General features: G+C 40.9%; 1 protein-coding gene and 1 long non-coding RNA gene across 6 annotated transcripts in view; one reads left to right on the top strand and one right to left on the bottom strand.

Annotated features, from left to right (window-relative positions):
- Slc25a46 (solute carrier family 25, member 46) overlaps positions 1-19,539 on the top strand; it is a 44,089-nt gene that overhangs the window by 6,446 nt on the left and 18,104 nt on the right. For 2 of the 5 annotated variants that reach the window (XM_087592571.1, NM_001100515.1), the window contains 4 exon segments: positions 498-575; positions 3,172-3,272; positions 6,427-6,483; positions 9,410-9,467. In XM_087592571.1, coding sequence (XP_087448697.1) covers positions 498-575; positions 3,172-3,272; positions 6,427-6,483; positions 9,410-9,467 — 294 coding nt within the window. 5 annotated transcript variants of the gene reach the window in all.
- On the bottom strand, positions 2,275-9,467 carry LOC147999706 (uncharacterized). The gene is made up of 3 exons (XR_015642834.1): positions 7,974-9,467; positions 3,812-7,846; positions 2,275-3,606 (listed from the first exon to the last, which is right to left on the bottom strand). It is a non-coding gene; the product is annotated as an uncharacterized LOC147999706 (long non-coding RNA).

Below are 19,539 nucleotides of genomic sequence, written 5' to 3'. Positions count from 1 at the left end.
TAAATCAGTTCAAATTAGTCTGTTAGTACTTGTCACTGAAAAATGAGAATGCACAGAAAAATAACTACCTAAGTAGTCTTGGCAGTTGTAGACGCCCTAGAACAGTCAAATTCATTTGTATGTATCTAAATTGTGGCGATATTACACCGTAATCCAGTATACATCGTTTCGACATGTTTGGCTGGTTTATAATTCCTCCATCGATCCTAAGCTATAGTTTAAAAAATGCTTGGCCAAATAAGTATGAGTATGTGATTTAGGTCCAGAGCTTAAAGCCTTACCTCTCAAACAGCAAAGTCCTCTTTGTGGTTTTCATTACTGGGTATTTGATGTTCTAGTCTACACATTACATTTATATCGCTGTATGCACAGCACCTAATACTTATTTGAAGTGGTTATTATTTGATTCTAGAACTTAACTGTTATTTATGCTAAACTTGACATTTTTGTGGCCTTAGTATTTCTTGAGAAAACAAAAATATTATATATTTTTACAGGTCAATTACCATGCTCGGCATTACCATCTCACTCCATTTTCAGTTATCAACATTATGTATAGCTTCAACAAAACTCAGGTGAGACTCTATTAATGCTATATATTTAAAGTGGTAAGAATTAAAGTAAGAATTCTCCTTTGAGTCTTTCAGAACTTCACTTAATTCAATGAACTTGCAGCGACCTGTGCTAAGTTCCAAGAGTTTAGCATCAGGTAAGGTAAATGCAATCAAGAGATTTCTGATTCAGTCCTAGAGACAAGAGTGTCAGCAGACGCTTGTGGTCCAGTGTGTGGTCCAGTATGAGACTATAAAGTACTGATTAACAGGTAGGAAGGAGGTACACAGCACACTTACATGCTTATTAGTTTTCTCATTGCTGTACCAAAATACCTGACAGCATCTAAGGAAGGAAGGGGTTATTTCGATTTGAAACACTGTCATCGTGACAGTGAGGACATGGGGGCCTGAGCTCAGGGTAGCTGATCACACTGAGTCCGTAGTTGGGAAGCTCTTGATGCTAAAGACATGAGCTGCGAATCTTTAGGGTGAGTCTTCCTCCTCAGTTAAGCATTTCTGTTTACACTGAAGATTCACCTTCACAGCTGAGCTTGAACCCAGGGTATGATGTGGAAAAGTGGTTGAAAGGAGATTCTGACTTCCATACTTATACTGAATTGTCAGAAAGTCTGCTTCTTAATGCTGAGGTAATGGTTTTATATGTTGATATTCAAAGGCAAAAGTAAAAGAGTGGTTACAATTTGGGGACTAGATATGCAGTATAATAGAACCTTGTAGCAGAGGTTGAGGGTAAGAGGAGGATGAAAAAGAACCAGAGAAGAGCAGCATCACAGAGGGCCCTCTGGGGTCTGCACTTTATTGTAAGGACTACAAGAGAACCACTGATGTGCTCCAGCAGTGACTCTTAGCCTGTAGGTCACGGGCCCGGGGAGGTGTCCAGCAGCCCTTTTGTAAGGGTCAAGTAGCAGATATCCTGCATATCAGATATGTAAAAAAATGGCAAAATTATAGAAGTAGCAGTGAAAATAATGTTATGGTTGTGGGTCAGCACAGCATGAGGAACTGTATTAGAGTATGTCACTGTGTTCGAGTAATAAGTACATGGTAAACAGATTGTGTGCATCAGAATTTATTTATTTTTGTTGAGGGTTTCTTTGTGTACCCTGGCAGTCTTGGAACTTGCTCTGTAGATCAGGCTGTCTCCTAACTCAGAGATCCACTTGCCTCCGTCTCCCTAGTGCTGGGATGAAAGGCATAAACACTACCTAATTAAAATCTAAATTTTGTATGTTTGACTTCTAAGAACTTTTCCACATAAATATTTGTGATCATATGTAAACATGTATATGCAAGGATATTATTTTGTGGAATTTCATATAATAACGAGCCCAAATAGCTGGGCAGTAGTGGCACTCTCCTTTAATCCCAGTACTCTGGAGGGAAGGCAGAGACAGGTAGATATCTGAGTTCAAGCCCAGCCTGGTCTATAGAGTGATTTCCTGGATAGCTAGAACTACACAGAAAAATCCCATCTCTCAAAAGCCAACACACAGAGAGAGGGGTGGGTGGGTGGGTGGTGGTGACTTGGAAAAATAAATGAGTATAGAAACTACCCTGTCTAGGAGTGGTGTCAGTACAGTAACATTTAGGTGGCAAAACACCAGGTGGCCTTTACAAATAAGAGACTATCTCTGTGTGTACCAATATGGAATGGTTGCTGGGTTTTGTTTTGTTTTTTTATCGTTCAAGGCACATCTGCCAAGAATGAACAAATGAAAAAATGGTCTATCTTTCCGTGCAGACAGATACTCTGTTATGTGCGGAACTGACTCTGGAGGATGGAAGATAAAAGCTTTTGGGGGACTGGGATGAAAAAGATATCGCTTCTTTTAACTTTACAATGTTGCTATTTTATTTTCTGGTTCACTAATAACATAGATAATAACGATAGTAACAACACTGTGGAGTTATTATAGCAGAAACAGTGAACTGTTGCAGTGTTACATTAAGTAACAAGGTAAGGACCAGAAAAGTAGATTTAGGAGAGACTGAGAACTTACAGAACTTTGGTTGATTACATAGGAAGAATAAGAAATGCATGATTTAGGCACAGGAAGGAGTTGTTGAGGAAAATAGGAACTCCAACAGAGAAGGAAAAGAAATGGGGCTAATGGCTATGATGGAGTGAGGCTGGGGAAATAGGAAATTTGGGATATCTGTAGGTCACAAACAGCTGGACTTGTAGGGAGTTGGATGTAGAGGGATCTGAGGTTTTTAAATAAGCTAGCCAGTCATTTTAGAGCACTTAATTAAATGGAGAATCTTAGTTCATCTTAGTCTAAACTAGGCTACCACAAAACATTAACAATCGAGGGCGCTGTTCTGGTACAGCCTTGGGGTCTGGGACTTGGGAGGTTGAGGAAGGAGTTCAGGGTGAGTCTCAGCTACATAGGCCATCCTGGGTTATGTGCGAGTGCCTCAGGAGACCAAGAACAAAGTGGTAGAAACCCAGTTAGTTACAGTTCTGTAAGATTTATGTAAGAGTAATGCCTTACTAGGAAATACCAGCAAATCGCCTGTATTTTCATTAAGGACTTCTGTGTTTTATATTTAAGCATTAACAGAATTATTTTTATTGTTTTTGTTTTGATTTTAGGGACCAAGAGCCCTGTGGAAAGGAATGGGAAGCACATTTATTGTTCAGGGAGTCACACTTGGAGCAGAAGGCATCATTAGTGAGTTTACACCTTTACCAAGGTACATGTGTACCCTTTTTTTCCATATTAGTTTTATATTAAATTTTTGTCAAATATGGAAGCTAATATCTTGAATTTGAAAGCTTGTCTGAAAAAGCTCAGAGAAGGGAGGACAGTAAAGCTTCTTCTTTTTTTTTAAACTTTTTTTAATTGAATATTTTATCTATTTACATTTTAAATGTTATCCCCTTTCCCAGTACCCCCTTTGCCCCTTCTCCTCCCCTCCCCCTGTTTCTATGAGGTGCTCCCCCTCCCACCCACCCACAAGCTTCTTTATATACCTTGCTGAGTAAGTGTGTGGTAGGGTGCTCTGTGTCCTGCTACTGTCTGCTGACCTGCCTTTCTTTTTTTAAATATTTTATTTATTTATTTATTATATATGAGTACACTGTAGCTGCCTTTAGACACACCAGACAAGGGCATCAGATCTCATTACAGATGGTTGTGAGCCACCATGTGGTTGCTGGGATTTGAACTCAGGACCTCGGGAAGAGCAGTCGGTGCTCTTAACCACTGAGCCATCTCTCCAGCCCCCCTGACCTGCCTTTCATTCCTGCTGCTGTGCACCAGCGATGCCAGCCCCGTGGGAAGCAGGAGTGAGGAATTAACCTCCTCTTTATGTAGCTCATTTGCTTATAAAACATTGTCTGATTTGTGTACAATTAACCCACTTAAGATTCCCAGGCATATGTAGCTGGAGTTATTGGTAAGGGTTTCAAAAGTAACTGAAAATCGAGATAAGAATTATGAGTAAGAATTGTCTGGGCAGAAAGGGCTTTCCTTCCAAGACAAGGCAGCAGCGCCTGGTCTCACAGAGTGTCAGCAGTGTTCCTAAGAGGTAGTATCAGAAGTATTGGTTCATACTGGCTTGTAGAGAGCTAATATATTAATCTTAACCATGTTGGGGCAATTCTGAGTTATGGACCAGAACAGATAGTGCAGAGTTGGAAGGCATACTAGGTATAATTGATGATAGTTGCTGTTAGATTGGAACTGGAAGTATCAGGAAGAGAGTTGCCAGCAGTGGCTGAGATTTTTTTTTTTCAAATAGAAATGCTAACCAAGGTGGAGAATTCATTAAGAATACGTTAGAGAAGTAGTTAAGGAATTTAACTTTCAATAAATGGATTTAAGATTTTTGCCAGACCTGTAGGGGATATTTTAGTTACTTTTCTGTTACTTTTCTGAGACAACATGACCAAGGTAACTTACTAAAGAAAGCATTTAATTTGGGGCTGACAGTTCCAGAGGGTAGTAGAGACTGATCATCACGGCAGCAGCATTGCCAGAGTCAGGTGGGCATGGTGCTTTACCTGTAGCTGAGAACTTATGTCTGACCCCCAAGTATGCGGCAGTGAGGGAGAGTGAGAGTGCTCATTGGAGATGCTGTGGGCTTAGGGAGAGCAAGAGTGCTCATTGGAAATGCTGTGGGCTTTTGAAATCTCAAAACCCACACCCAGTGACAGTGACATACCTCCAAAAAGGCCACACTATAATCCTCAAATCTATCAGCTTGTGGGGGCTGTTCTCATTCATGCCACCACAGGGGACCATTTCTGGAAGGGGGCTGGAACTGCAGATCAGGATGCCACAGAAGTTACTTAATGTACACATAACTTTGAGTATTGGGGCGTAAAGTATCAGACTGTGAGACTCAATGAAATTCAACTAGGAGAATTGTAGATCACAAGTTATGAAACGTAACAAGGATAAATCCTGGACAACTTGTGTGCCTACATGTGTGTACCATATGTGAGGTGTGGGGGCGGTGACAGCAGTCGTGAAGGGTAGAGGTAGTGATACCCTTAACAACTAGAGGGAAGGTTCATGACAGACTCAGTTGTCGATCTCTGGGAGAGAGAGAGCAGACCAACGTAGGGAAGCTGAGTGTCTTCTCTGCAGTCAGATGCAGCCATTACTTGTTGCAGGAAAGACAGCACTGGACTCGAAAGCCCCAAGAAAACTGCGCTGTGAGTGTCCTACAGTTACGGCTGTTGGCAGCAAGGCGCTCAGACCAGACATGAAAGGGATGCTGATAGGGTAGTGAGCAATTGTAATTTGTTGGCTACTCTTTGGCGTGACCAGTTTTCTGTAGTGTATTTTTCTGAATGAACTCACGGATAGTGTTAAAGGTTTGGAAAGTTCTGGGTTATTTATCTAAAGGATACGTTATCCTGATTGCTAAGAAGGGAGTAAGTTGAAGGTCTAACTGGTGTTGCACATGTACTCAGTGTTGGGATTTAATCTTTGTAAGGAAAGAAACAAAGGCAAGAGCTAAGAGCAACACTTTTTCCCATGTGTTGCCCTCAAAGGACTGTGTAGTCTCAGCATTCCCTTATTACAGCTTTCCTAAAGGTTAGCAGCCAGCCAAGTCCTCTTGACTCGTATTCTAAAAACTGAACGTCTGTGCTTGGCCAACTTTAATCTGTTACTGCTTTTTATGTCACAGGGTGTGCTTGAAAGTGCACATGTGTGTCCTCTCTCTCTCTCTCTCTCTCTCTCTCTCTCTCTCTCTTTCTCTTTTTGAGGCTTCCCACCTCATACACAGAGATCTATAAAAAAGTTGGCAAAGTGCAGGGCATTCAGTTTAGTAGTGTGCAAAAGTTCAGTGACTGCAGTGATAATATTTGTGGTTCAGCTTCTGGCTACAATTAAGTTTCAGGACCATAGGCGACAACAATGAAAGTGTAAAGTTAGCTATGTGGAGAGAGGTGAAGAAGGGAGATTGGAGTAGACAGACCGGTTCCAAAGTCCCAGAGCCATATGATCAGGGGGTATGTATGGGAAACACATCTTGTCCGGAGCATTTCTGATGAAAGAATTCTATCCCTGCACGGTTTTAGTAAGCAGAGGGTGCTGCTGCACAGCTAACTTTCTCTTCTTCATTCAGTCAGGAGCCATGAATCCACCCAGTCTTGAAACCTCCTCACAGTTAGGGCTGGAGGCTTGTCTCCTGGGCCTTCTTACCTGTCACTCTGACACAGGAGTAGCCATCATGTCACCATCACTGCAGCCTCTGTCAGCAGACACACTCACTGACTCTTTGAACCACAGTATCAGAAGTATGTCTAGAAGGAAAACCCATTTTACAGACTAAAACAAAATGTTTCAAGTAATGTAGTTTTGTTTTATTTACATTTATTTTTGCATTTTAGGGAGGTTTCACAGAAATGGAACCCTAAACAAATAGGTGAACACCTTCTCCTGAAATGGTAAGCTTTTTAAATTAATATTTTTATTTATTTAAAAGGTCCCATCGCCTTTTCCCTTTCTGAGGAGAAGGGGAGTGAAATGGTAAGTTTTAAAAATGACATTGTTACTAGAAAGTTTTATTAGCTTTTTAGTGTTAGAACTGAAAAAAAAATTCTTATGCCTAATATAGTCAAGGAGGTTAGAGTATTAGGATAGAGTTTTGGAGAATAAGTAATAAAAGGCTTAGGGGTAAGTCTTGAAATACACATGGAATAATAATAATAACAACAACAACAACAACAACAACAACAACTACAATAATAATAGTGATAGCAGCAGCAGCAGCAGCAGCAGCAATAAGCAATCCTGAAATACACATGCTGCTTAAAATAATTTTTAAGCATTTGAAAGATAAGAGTCTTGGCTCAGCTTAGATCCTTTCTCTTTTGTTCTTTCTTCAGGGGCGGGGTGAGTATGTGTGCGTTTGCGTGTTTGGATCCACTTGTGTGCATGCGGAGGCCAGAGTGTCCTCAGGAGCCACCAACAGTATTTTTTTAATTTCTTTAAAAATTTATTTCCACCAAATGCTTCAGTTCCCTTTCATGGAGATCCTCCCCCATTCCCTTTGTGTTTCCTGTGTAGTTCTGGCTGTCCTGGAACTTGATCTGTATTCTAGGCTAGCCTTGAACTCCATTGCCTCTGCCTTCCAAGTGCTGGGATTAAAGGCGTGTACCTCCACTGCCCAGTTCATGGTCCAGTTTTTAAGATTATAATTACATATAATTACATCATTTCCCCTTCCCTTTTCTCCAACACTTCCCATGCATCCCCCACCTTTCTTTCATTCAAACCCATCGCCCTTTTTCCTTACTTGTTAGTTGGTGTATGTTCGTGTTTCTGAATACATAAATACGACCTCGTCGGTCCATATAATGTTACTTATGTGTATATGTTTTAGAGACGATCACTTGGTATCTGGCCATTTGTGGTGGAAGCTACAGATTCACAGAGGCTCAGACTAGGATAGTTAGACTGGGCTAGGGGCACTGGATGTAGAACCTGGGTTTAGGGAAAGGTGTGGATGGAGAGTTCAGGATGACCCACCGGGCTGTATCCTGGGGGAAGATGTGGGGAATTGAGTATGGTTTCAGGCCATCAGTTGGAGTGCTCTGTCTATCAGACAGAGCAGCCAGCACACCCTACTCTACGTACCCAGCACCGATGTTACAAATGCATGCTACCGTGCCTGGCTTTGTACTGCGTGCTGTGGAGCATTCTCGGGTCTTCACGCTCCCATGGCAAGTGCTTCACCAGCTGTGAGTTCCCCAGCTCTTTAACCTAGGTTAAAACAAAAAGTTACGGTTGAATATGAAGAAGCCGGGGCTGGGGATTTAGCTCAGTGGTAGAGCGCTTACCTAGGAAGCGCAAGGCCCTGGGTTCGGTCCCCAGCTCCGAAAAAAAAGAACCAAAAAAAAAAAAAAAAAAAAAAAAAAAAAGAATATGAAGAAGCCAAATATCTGAAATCCAAAATACATCAAATTCTGAAGAGTTTGAACACCAACATGACATGCCAAGTGTCTTGAATTTCTTTAACTGGATCAATCCCATTTAATAAGGGATGAGGTATCAGAAAATAGCCACACAGAAAATACTGTGCAAAAACACCAAGTCACTTTTGGTGTGTAAAAGTATAACACATGGGGTTGGGGATTTAGCTCAGTGGTAGAGCGGTTGCCTAGCGAGCACAAGGCCCTGGGTTCGGTCCCCAGCTCTGAAAAAAAAAAAAAAAAGAAAAAAAAAAAAAGTATAACACATAGATTTAATTTTGTATCTAGACTTAGGTCCCGTCCCCAAGATATCTCGTTACTTCTATGCAAATATCCCCAAATCTGAAACACACGTGGTCTTGAGCATTTCTAGGGTATTAAACCTGTGTCTTGGGCTGGGGATTTAGCTCAGTGGTAGAGCACTTACCTAGGAAGCGCAAGGCCCTGGGTTCGGTCCCCAGCTCCGGAAAAAAAAAAAAAAAAAAAAAAAAAAACCAAAAAAAAAAAAAAAAAAACCTGTGTCTTATCAGAGATAGGAATGTATGTATTTGTTGAAGAGAGAGCTCAAAATGACAGTCACATTGCAGTGTGGCGTAAAGGGACTAGTGATTTTACATCAGTAACTACCTTTACGGATTAAAAGGTTATCCCGTTTATCTGAAGAATTAGAAGTTCTCTACCTTGCTGACTCCCTCTGGGTCAGTCCAGCACATAATTACTTACCGATGTTCCATTAACCTTGGAGGTGAGTACTTACTAGGATCTGGCCCCTAAGGGTACTGGTTAGGTTGGTCTCACCCATGAAAGGATTTTAAGTAACTATAGTTTGCAGGCTTGCAAAGTTGTGATGTGATCACACTGATAAAGAACCAGCTTTGGAAAGCCATACAACATTAGTTTTTCATGGTAGAAGGGAACTTTTCTTATAGCTGTAGGCTGGCTTAGTTCTGCTGATGGAAATGTAGAAGTGGAAAAGGATAACAGGTAGATAACATAAAGCATCCCTTCCGGCCATCAGGAGACTCTAACTATGATACAGTTGTTCATTCAAAGGGCGCAGAGACATTTCAGGGAGTACTAGTTATATGCAAGTCGATGTCAGAACAGTTAACCACAAAGGGGCCTACACTCTGCTAAAGGTACAGCTAGGTTTTCTGTTTTTGGGTTTTTTTGGCAGATCGTCTTTGTATTATTGTTACTTTTTTATATCCGTCTATTCAATAAAGTACCATTTTTCAATGTATTGAGTAAAATCACTAGTTCCAAAGGATAGTTGAACATTTAAAAAGATCACTTTAGGTTTGAATGTGCATTTAGGTGAGTACATTAAGACATCTTGGAAGTTTATTGTAATGATCTTACGTTGTTGCGCTGATACAGTTTGGTTTAATTTCTGCAGCCTAACGTACATGGTGGCCATGCCTTTCTATTCAGCAAGTCTGATCGAAACAGTACAGGTGAGCTGTTCTTTATTGGAACCTTTTTGTGAGTACTTTTAGAATATTTAAGTGTACTATATGTCTGATTTTAAGTGTTCATTTCACAGATACACTTATTTATTACATACTAGCACAGGTCTAATATTTATGCTGCAGATTTGGGTCACACTTACGGTTTAGTTGTTTCCTCCCTTCCATATACAGCTATACTCTTTACTTAGGTATCTCAGAACCTAAAATGTGACTTGTTGTATATGTTATATCAATTTAATACGCTTATGGCTTATCTTAATGGTTAGTTAATAATCGTTTGAGCATAAGGAATAATCATCCTCATAGTAAGTTGTAGTACCTGTAGATAATTTACTACACAGCATATTTTAAAAATATCCCTCTGAAGGAACATTCAGTTGCTTGTTTTTACTGTTTCTAACCACACGGTGGCACTTCAGATACATTGAAGTACATTTTATAGCTTCACTGTCTTTCATAGGTAAAGCATAAGATGGGAGGGCTTATACAGTTTGTGTTCTGTTTCCAGCATCTGATCTTCAAGAATACTTCCCCACCCGTGTTAGTGCCTGCTCTGTAAACTGCTTGCTGCGACAGCCTTGCCTTTCTGGGTTTTGTTTTTTTGGTTTTTTTTCTCTATTTTCTGTTCCCACTACATCATTAATCTCCAATGTTCTTGTTGTTAGAACTAACTTTGGTTAACTGAAATTAACATCTCATGACTAAAACGTATTTGTCCTTTCACATTGGATGGTATTGTGTAGTTCACAGAGTTAGAAGTCTGTCAGGCCAGGACCCTGATATAGCTGTCTCCTGAGAGGCACAGCCAGAGCATGTCAAATACAGAGGCAAATGCTAGAGGCAACCACTGAACTGAGAATGGGACCCTCATTAGAGGAATTAGAGAAAGGATTGAAAGAGCTGAAGGGGCTTACAACCCCATACGAATAACAATGCCAACCAACCAGAGCTTCCAGGGACTAAACCATCACCCAAAGACTATACATGGATTAACCCTGGGCTCCAACTGCATATGTAGCAGAGAATAGCCTTGTTGGGGCACCAGTGGAAGGAGAAGCCCTTGGTTCTGCCAAGGGTGGACCTCCTAGTGTAGGGGAATGTTGGAGGTGTGTGTATGGAGAGGGGAACACCCTTATAGAAAGAAGAAGGGGAGGGGAGAGGGTAGGGGGCTTATGTCTGGGAAACTGGGAAAGGGAATAACATTTGAAATGTAAATAAAAAAAATCAAATAAAAGAAAAAAAGATTAAGATTAAAATGTGGATCAGAAAAAAAAGTCTGTCAGGCAATCTCAGTTTAAAGATAAGAAAAAAGCTATCAGAAAGATGAAAATTTAAGGCAAAATTCCTAAGCACATGCTGTATCAGAAAGAGGCTTTGGCTTGGGACAGATTTGCCACAGTCACATTGGTCTACTTAAATTGGAACTGTAACTTTAGACAGTTTCTTAGAGATCTTCTTAAACTTGTAATTTTATCTTCTATGGAATAGGAGTAGTGTTTAGTGACTAGTCTCTATTCATGTCAGTACCCAGGTTACAGAAATGGATTTCCTCTGTGTCTGTTGGGACACTGTTCCTGCTGTGTTCTCTGTGTCTCACTTTTAGTGCCCTGCTCACCTTCCTTTGTCTGCAGACAGCTTGCTTTCTTTTCTCAGGCTTTTCGTTCCCTCAGGGCGATCACTGGAAGAGCCACTGTTTGAAGCGCTTGAACAGGAACTACTTCCCTGTGGTTTGTCCTTTATCCAGTATCCTTAAATCCCATCTATGTGCACTTGAAAAGTTAGTGTTTCAAAGTTATACTGGTTCAGTCCCTTTCTTAAAATAAGGGTCCATATTGATTTTTCATGATCAATTTCAGACTTCTCCATATAGTATTGTAACAAAATTTTTATTGACTTTGCCTTTTCATTGTATTTTCTTTAAATTTATTTTCTTAAGAAACAACCTGTTGGGGTTGGGGATTTAGCTCAGCGGTAGAGCGCTTGCCTAGCAAGCGTAAGGCCCTGGGTTCGGTCCCCAGCTCTGAAAAAAAGAAAAAGAAAAAAAAAAAAAAAAGAAACAACCTGTTTCAGAGAGGGTCTTAGACTCATGTAACACAGTAGCAAAAAATACTGATCTTCTACTTCTGTAGCACTTAAAAGCTCGTAGGGAGAATAGACATTAATATATATGACATAGCTGAAGTCTGTAAGGAAGTGATTGTTGAAGAGCAGAGCCAGGATGATGTAGTGTGGGTAAAAAGGGCAGTTAATATTTTTGAAAGCTCAGGTGAAGCCTCATTGAGAAGGTGATATTAGAAGGTCTAAGCCTGAGAAAGACATGAAGAACATTCTGAGCAGAGGGAAAGCAAGCTAAGTAGGATTGTATCACCTGGTTTTGGTGAGTTGAAAGGATTGACTTTGATAAGTGAAGGGGAAATTGTTCGGTAGGTTAGAGAGGAAGAGGGCCCATTATAATGCACACTGTAGTCACTGTAAGCGTTCAGCCTTACTTTAGAGCAGAGCTTCTCACCTTCCTAGTGCTGTGACGCTTTAATGCAGTTCCTCATGCTGTGCTGAAACCATAAAATGATTTTGTTGCTACTTCATAACTGTAATTATGCTAGTATTGTGAATTCCAGGCTGGCCTCAGACTTGCCAGATAACCTTGAACTTCTGAACCTCCAGTTTGCAGCTCCCAAGTGCTGAGATTACAGGGATATGCTACCATACCTGGGTTTCTGTAGCACTGGACACCTAACCGAGGACCTTATGAGTTCTGGATAAGGATTTTACAACTGAGCTATGTATATCTCCAGTCCCTTGACTTTTTTTCTTTTCTTTCTTTCTTTTTTTCTTTTTTTTTTTGATGACACGTAAATGTAATCTGGCAGTAATTCCCATTAACTATGATTTTGAAAGCATAATTGAATTGATTGACTTCCATAGTTGCCTCCCAGGCCAGGCCAGGCCAGCATTGTCTCTTCCCTGGAGATTTATAGTAGCTTTATAAGTATAGCTCTTAACTTCTCTTATCACAGCTCTTGTCACTGTTCGTACAACAGACAGTATTATTTTAAAGCATAAATTGTATCAATTTGATCTTTTGCTTAAAACTAAGCATTTATTTCCCATGTGAACAGATACTGTCAAAGACCAACTTGGTCAGTCAATGAATTTTATTAGGGTTTATTATAGAAATATAGGTGAGGGGTTTCTTACAGCAACAGAAATGACACCAAAGCCTACCTTGGCGTGGGTGACAGCTCACAAAGTTGGGAACCTGGAGCTCAGTACACAGTTTGCAGGTAGCACGATCAGTTGGAAAGTGCCTTCTCCAAGTGACATGGTTTAAACCTTTTTCAGGTAACTCGTCTGGTTTCTGCTTCCTGGCAGCTGGTTTGGTCCCACAATCTTCTTTGCAACTTGTCTTGTTATAGAGTCTTCTTTGCATCACAACTTCACTCCTTGGAGAGTGATTCTCAGCTTTTGCTGTTTACTCTGGTAGGGAGGGGGCTAGTGAGTCTGGTCAGTTTCAGGGACTCCTGAAGGTATTTTGAATTATTTTTTTTAATTTATTTAATACTTAATAATAATTCTTTGGTTTCCGGACAAACATCCCCCTCCCCCTCCCCTTTCTTATCGGTGTTCCCTCTCCATCCTCCCCCCATTACCGCCCTCCCCCCAACAGTCTAGTTCACTGGGGGTTCAGTCTTAGCAGGACCCAGGGCTTCCCCTTCCACTGGTGCTCTTACTAGGATATTCATTGCTACCCATGAGGTCAGAGTCCAGGGTCAGTCCATGTATAGTCTTTAGGTAGTGGCTTAGTCCCTGGAAGCTCTGGTTGCTTGGCATTGTTGTACATATGGGGTCTCGAGCCCCTTCAAGCTCTTCCAGTTCTTTCTCTGATTCCTTCAACGGGGGTCCTATTCTCAGTTCAGTGGTTTTCTGCTGGCATTTGCCTCTGTATTTGCTGTATTCTGGCTGTGTCTCTCAGGAGCGATCTACATCTGGCTCCTGTCGGTCTACACTTCTTTGCTTCATCCATCTTGTCTAATTGGGTGGCTGTATATGTATGGGCCACATTTACCTTCCTGTTTTAGGAGCAGATGCAGGATGGAATGTGTCTTAGCTAGGGTTTTACTGCTGTGAATAGACACCATGACTTAGGCAAGTCATAAAAAGGACAACATTTAATTGGGACTGGATTACAGGGTCAGAGGTTTAGTCCACCATCATTAAGGCGGGAACATGGCAGCATCCAGGCAGGCTTGGTGCAGAGGGAGCTGAGAGTTCTACATCTTCATCTGAGGGAGAACTTCATAGTTAGGAGAAGACTAACTTCTAGGAAGCTAGGAGGATGTTCTTAAACCCACCTTCACAATGACACACTCCCTCCAATAAGGCCACATTTCCTAATAGTGCCAAGCGTATACAGACCATCCCAGAATGTTTCAGTCTAGGAAGCTGCTGCAGAACAACTGTATACATGATATTTTATACCAACTCCATTTTTATAAGAGGCTGACGTGATGCTTAGGGGGAGTTCACTGTAGTAACAGTTGCTGCACAGCCAGTAAATTGAGAAGACGGGATTAAAATTGACACCTTCCATGCTTCCTCCCTCATTGTTGCTTCTTAGTGCTCTAAGGGGTTCCTTTAAAAGAGTTGAGGCAGGCTGTCTACTTCCTCCTCCACCATATCCCACTTCCCTACTAGAATCGCTGTCCACTTAATCCCTGTCTTCCCCCAGCCCCTTTTCTGTTATTTTTGAGGCTGTAATATATCTCACCATTTTTCCTTCCCTTTCCTCCCTCCAAACCTTCTCGTATATCCTCTTTGCCCCTTTTCAGAGTCATGACCTCCTTTATTTGCTGTTACCTTCATATATGTATATGTGTAGATATATATATTCCTAAATATAATGTCTCAGGCTGGGTAATGATACTCATATGGATGTTTCCAGGACTGACTGAGCATTCGGTATTGGCTATTATACTGGCGTGCTTCCCAGGAGAAGACGGTCTCCCCCTCTCTCAGCGTCCTCAGTTGCCTGTAGCTCCTTGCGCAGTATTGATGCCTCGTGGGCTCCCCATCCACTTTGTCATTTCTGCTGCTGTGTCCTGTTCAGCTCCTGTTTAGAGAGTCACGTTGGTGATACCTTATGGGTGTAGCTTCTATATTATTAGGAGACACAATTTCACAGCAAGGCCCCTGATCTGGCCTTTTAAATCCTTCTACCTCTTCTGCAGTGTCCATGAACGTTAGGTGTAGGAGGGGTGTGTAATGTGTCCATCCACTGCAACTGGGCTCCACAATTCTGCCGTTTTTATATGTTATGGTTTTCTGTAATGGTCTCCATCTAATGGAAAAGATTGTTTCTTTGTTAAGGATCAAGTACTACAGTTATCTGTGGGTAAGGACGACTGTTTGGATCGTTTCCCAAGATCACGCTGCTTTAGTAAGGTGGTAGTTGCAGGTTCTGCCTCAAGGCCCGTGAGTGATTCCTTGTGCGTCGTCGTTGCCTCGGTTTCAGCACCAGGCATGCTCTCCTCTGGTTACAGGTTAAGGCTTATTTCTGTGGCTCGTGGGCGTCAGAGCTGGGTAGGGCTGTTGGTTGCTCCCTTCCCCTGGCAGCTTGTACGGCAGCTTCTGGTGCTATGAAAGCTACTCTTCTCCCTGTTTCTGGAGTGTCTGACTTTGAGCTGCTGGGACTTTCCTTCACCTTTGAGAGGCGACCAAGAGCAGTAGCACTAGGCTGTGTGTTGTGAGAGGGTCTTAGACAGCCCTGGCTAGCAGCACAAAGAACTTCTCATGTCTGCTATTGGGATTTCTGCTAGGTGGTCTTTGTCTCTTGGAGGGAGCATTGTCACGCAAGGTGAGAAAAGTTTATTTAAACTATACATGTATATTTATACACAGAATTCTGTGTATTATAATTTATAAAAGATAATAATATGATTCTTCTGACTTTTTCAGACATCCTTATTACCCTTTCCCTATTTTACCCTTCTCCCTTTTCTGTAGTACTTCCCCTCTCCCTTTCCTAAATGGCCTTACTTTCCTGTTTCCCTGGTCAGACCACTGTATGCTGCCATTCCTCTCTACCCTCCTTCTGCATTTACCTCCCTCCCCACTCCTGTAGAGAACCCCACTTCTGATTTCCCTGATCAGATCACTTAATACTGTGCTTTTTTCTCTATTGCTCCCCAACCGCTTGCCCTCCCTCCCTTTACTCTCCTGGTTTCTGCAGTTAGTATTGGATAGGTACTCTCATCTGAAGATTTGGAGCCACTAGTGAGATCTCTCTGCCCCCATCCCACGCCCCCATCCCACGCCCCCCCCCCCCCCCCCGCCTCGATCCATCTGGGTCCCTTCACACAATAAGATTGTTTTAAGTTTTAACTATTTACCTGCAAAGTTCACCGTACCATTTTTCTTCACAGCTGAGAACTATTCCACTGTGTATATGCACCACACTCCATTATCCATCAGTCGTAGGAGTTTTAGGTTGTTTTGGTTTCCTAGCCTGAATAGAGCAGCAGTGAACATGACCGGGCATCATCTGTGGACTAGGATGTCCGATCCTTCGGGCATGTGCCAAGGTGTGGTGTAGCTTGATCATATGGAGGGTTTATTTTCAAATATTTTGAGAAATCTCCACACTGACTTCTATACCGACTGTACGGGTTTGCAGTTCTACCGATAGTGAGTGAGACTCATCTCCTCTGTTTGTTTTAGGTTGGTTTGTCATGTTAATTTTGGCCATTCTGATTGGGGTAAGAGGAAACTCAAAGTTGTTTTGATTTGCAGTTCTCTAATAATAGCTGGGACAGTGAGTGAGCAATGAGCGTTCTTTTGAGAAACTTCTTAGCCACCCTCCCCTCTTCTTTTTCATTTGAGAACTCTGTTCAGGTTCCAGGCGGAGTTCTTTGACCGCTATACCTTTTGTCAGATGTGTAGCTCGCAAAGATTTTCTCCTATTCTGTGAGCTTCTTCTTCCCCCGGTTGTTTCTTTAGCTGTTCAGAACATTTTGTTTTATCAAGTCATCCTGTCAGTTCTGGGGCAAAAGAAGTCCTGTTCAGGAAGCCCTTTCCTATACCTATATCCTCTAGGGTACTTACTGCCTGGAACAAGTGTCAGTCTTTCACGTTTAGGTTTCTGATCCAATTGGAATTAGTTTTTGTACAGGGGATAGATATGTGCCTAATTTAATTCTGCATATGGACACTGAATCTCCCAGCACCGTTTGTTGAAGCTGCTTTCTTTTGTCCAGCTCATGTTTTTGGCATCTTTGTCAAATATCAAGTGCCTGAAGTTACAGGTACTCAGGTTTGGATCTTCAGGTTGTCTCTCCAGTGGCCTAGAAGCCTGCTTTTGTGCCAGTCCTGTATTGTTTCTACTGCTGTGGCTCTGTAGTGCATCTTAAGAACTGGAGTGGTCATTCCCCTACCTTCATTTTCTGCTCAGGGTTGTTTTGGCTCTCTGGGCTCTTTGTGGTTCTATATGAATTTTTGGATAGTTTTGCTTTGTTTATTTTTGACTGTTTTTTAGTGTGACTCAGAAGTTTTGTTGTGTTTTCATTTAGTTCTTGGAAAATTTTTTTATTTCTTTCTTGATTTCATCTTTGACTCATTCATCATTCATTAATGAATTGTTTAATCTCTATGAATGTATAATTACTAGACTTTTATTTGATATCAATTTTTAAGTATTATGGGCATATTAGATACAAGGAGTGATCTCAGTCTTTTTGAATATGTAAAGATTCGTTTTGTGTGTCAGGATGTGGTCTGTTTTAGAAAACCTTCCGTGTGCTGCTGAGTAGATTGTGTGTTGTTTGATGTTTGGGCAGAATATTCTTCAGACATCACTTAAGTCCATTTGATGTATTATGTCAAGTGATTCTGATGTTTGTCTTTTTATTCAGATGACCTGTCTATTGGAGAAAATTGAAATCACTTACTATTAATGGAGTGATGCTAATCTGTTTTTAAATGCAGTTGTATATATTTTTATCCAGTTGGGTTCTCCAGAGTTTGGTGCATGTATGTTTAGGATGGTAATGTATTCTTTATTAACTGTTTCCTTGATTAGAATGTAGTAGACTTTTCTATCTCTTCGGATTAGTTTTAATTAAGTCTATTTTGTTAGATATTAGAATAGTGACACTTGTTTCCTGGCCACATTAGGTTACTTTTGTCCATCCTTTATCTTTATCTTTAAAGCTAAGATGTGTCCCTGTACACAGGAGACACATGGACTTTGTTTCTTGCTCTATTCAGTCAGCTCATGTCTTTTGTTTGGAGAATTCAGGCCATGGTATTTAAAGTTAGTACTAACATGGGTATGTTAATTGTGGTCACTGCATTGTTGATTTTTGGTGTTGTTTGTATTCTCAATATTATCTATTTTAATAATTATGGCTTTGTATTTGTTTCCACACTCTCCCTGCTATGCTGATTTTTTTTTTTATTCATCTTGGAATATAGTGTCTTAGTTACTGTTTTATTGCTGTGAGGAGACAATATGACCAAGGCAACTTATAGGAGACAGCATTTAATTGGGGACTTTCTTACAGTGTGAGAGGACTAGTCCATGATTGATATGGCAGGAAGCAAACAGACCTGGCACTGGACCAGTAGGTGAGAACTTTACATCCTGATTTGTAGGCAGCAGGCAGAAGGAGAAAAAGAATGAACCTGGCATTTTTAAACCTTAAAGCCTACCCTTAGTGACACAGCTCTTCCAACAAGACCACATATCCTAATCTTCCCCCAAAAGTTCCACCCACGGAGGGCAAAGCATTCTAACATATGTGCCTATGGGGGGTGGTCACTCAAATCACCACATATTGATTTCTATATTTTCTTTAGGTTAGGTTTGTTGGATATACATTTTTAGGATGTTTATATGATGGAAAGTTTGTGACAGATAGTTTTGCTGGGTATATTAGTATAGGCTGTCCATTATAATCTTTTAAGATTAGGAATATGGGATGGATTGCTCCTGAGTCTCCTGGCTTTCAAAGTTTCTACTGAGTTGTTTTGATATATTTTTCTTTGTACATGACTTGCATTTTTTTCATGCAGCTTTCAATACACTTTCTTTGTCATGTATTCTCTCTTTTAACTAATTTTCTTTTCTCCTGTCTCTTTGGTGTTCTGTATGCTTCTTATATCTGTATGTAGGTATCTTTTCTTAGTTTAGGGAAAGTTTTCTTCTGTGATTTTGTTGAAGATTAGATCTATGTCTGTGACTTGGGATTTCTCTCTCATCTTTGCCTATAATTTGTAGGTTTAGTTTGTTTCATGATATTCCACATTTCCGATATGTTCCTTTTCTGTGTCTAATTTTTTTTTAATATTCTGCTTATTTGATATAGATCCTGTGCTTTTATCTTCAGGTCCTAATATTCTATGTTCTATTTGATTTGTTCTACTAATGAGACTTTCCTGTGAGTTTTCTAACTGCAGTCTTCTTCAGTCATTCTATCTTTTATTGAATTCTGTTCTCAAGTTCTGGATTGTCTTAATCAATTCTGTCAGCCTTATGTTTATATTTCTTGGGTATTAAATTCTGAATCCTTGGGTTTACCTAGGTAATTTGCCTTGGCAAATATTTATATGTGACTGGTAGGTTTTAGAGAGAAGATACTGGCATGATCTTTCATATTTTGGAATTTTTGTAATGAGATCTAGTCATGTGGTCTTCTTTTCTTTGCTTAGTTCTAAGACTGATATGGACTGAATAGGTTGAGGTAAAAGCAGGGATATCAGGGCAGGTTCATCCTAGAGGTTGGAAATGGCTTGGGTAGAAAGGAGTCAGGGACTCCTGTCGAAGGGACTGGGATAGTAGACAAGATGTACTTCCTGGTCCAAGCCTGAAGTGTGGAGCTTGATTCTCCTGAGTGGAAAGGTTGGTTATAGCATGGAAGGGTTCTGTTGGAGGAGGAACAGGTAAAAAGAGTTAGTGGGATGAGGAAGCAAAGGGTTGAGGTGGTTGGAGGTAGACTATGTCCTGCTCATTGCTTATTGTGGTATTTGTTTTGAAAAAGAATGTAATGCTAATCCAATCTCA

This window comes from Rattus norvegicus, chromosome 18, assembly GCF_021556685.1.
Source record: "Rattus norvegicus strain SHRSP/BbbUtx chromosome 18, alternate assembly SHRSP_T2T, whole genome shotgun sequence".
In the NCBI taxonomy this organism is placed as follows: Eukaryota; Metazoa; Chordata; class Mammalia; order Rodentia; family Muridae; genus Rattus; species Rattus norvegicus.
Note: the sequence above shows the minus strand (reverse complement) of the source record. Positions and strands in the feature narration are given on the sequence as shown.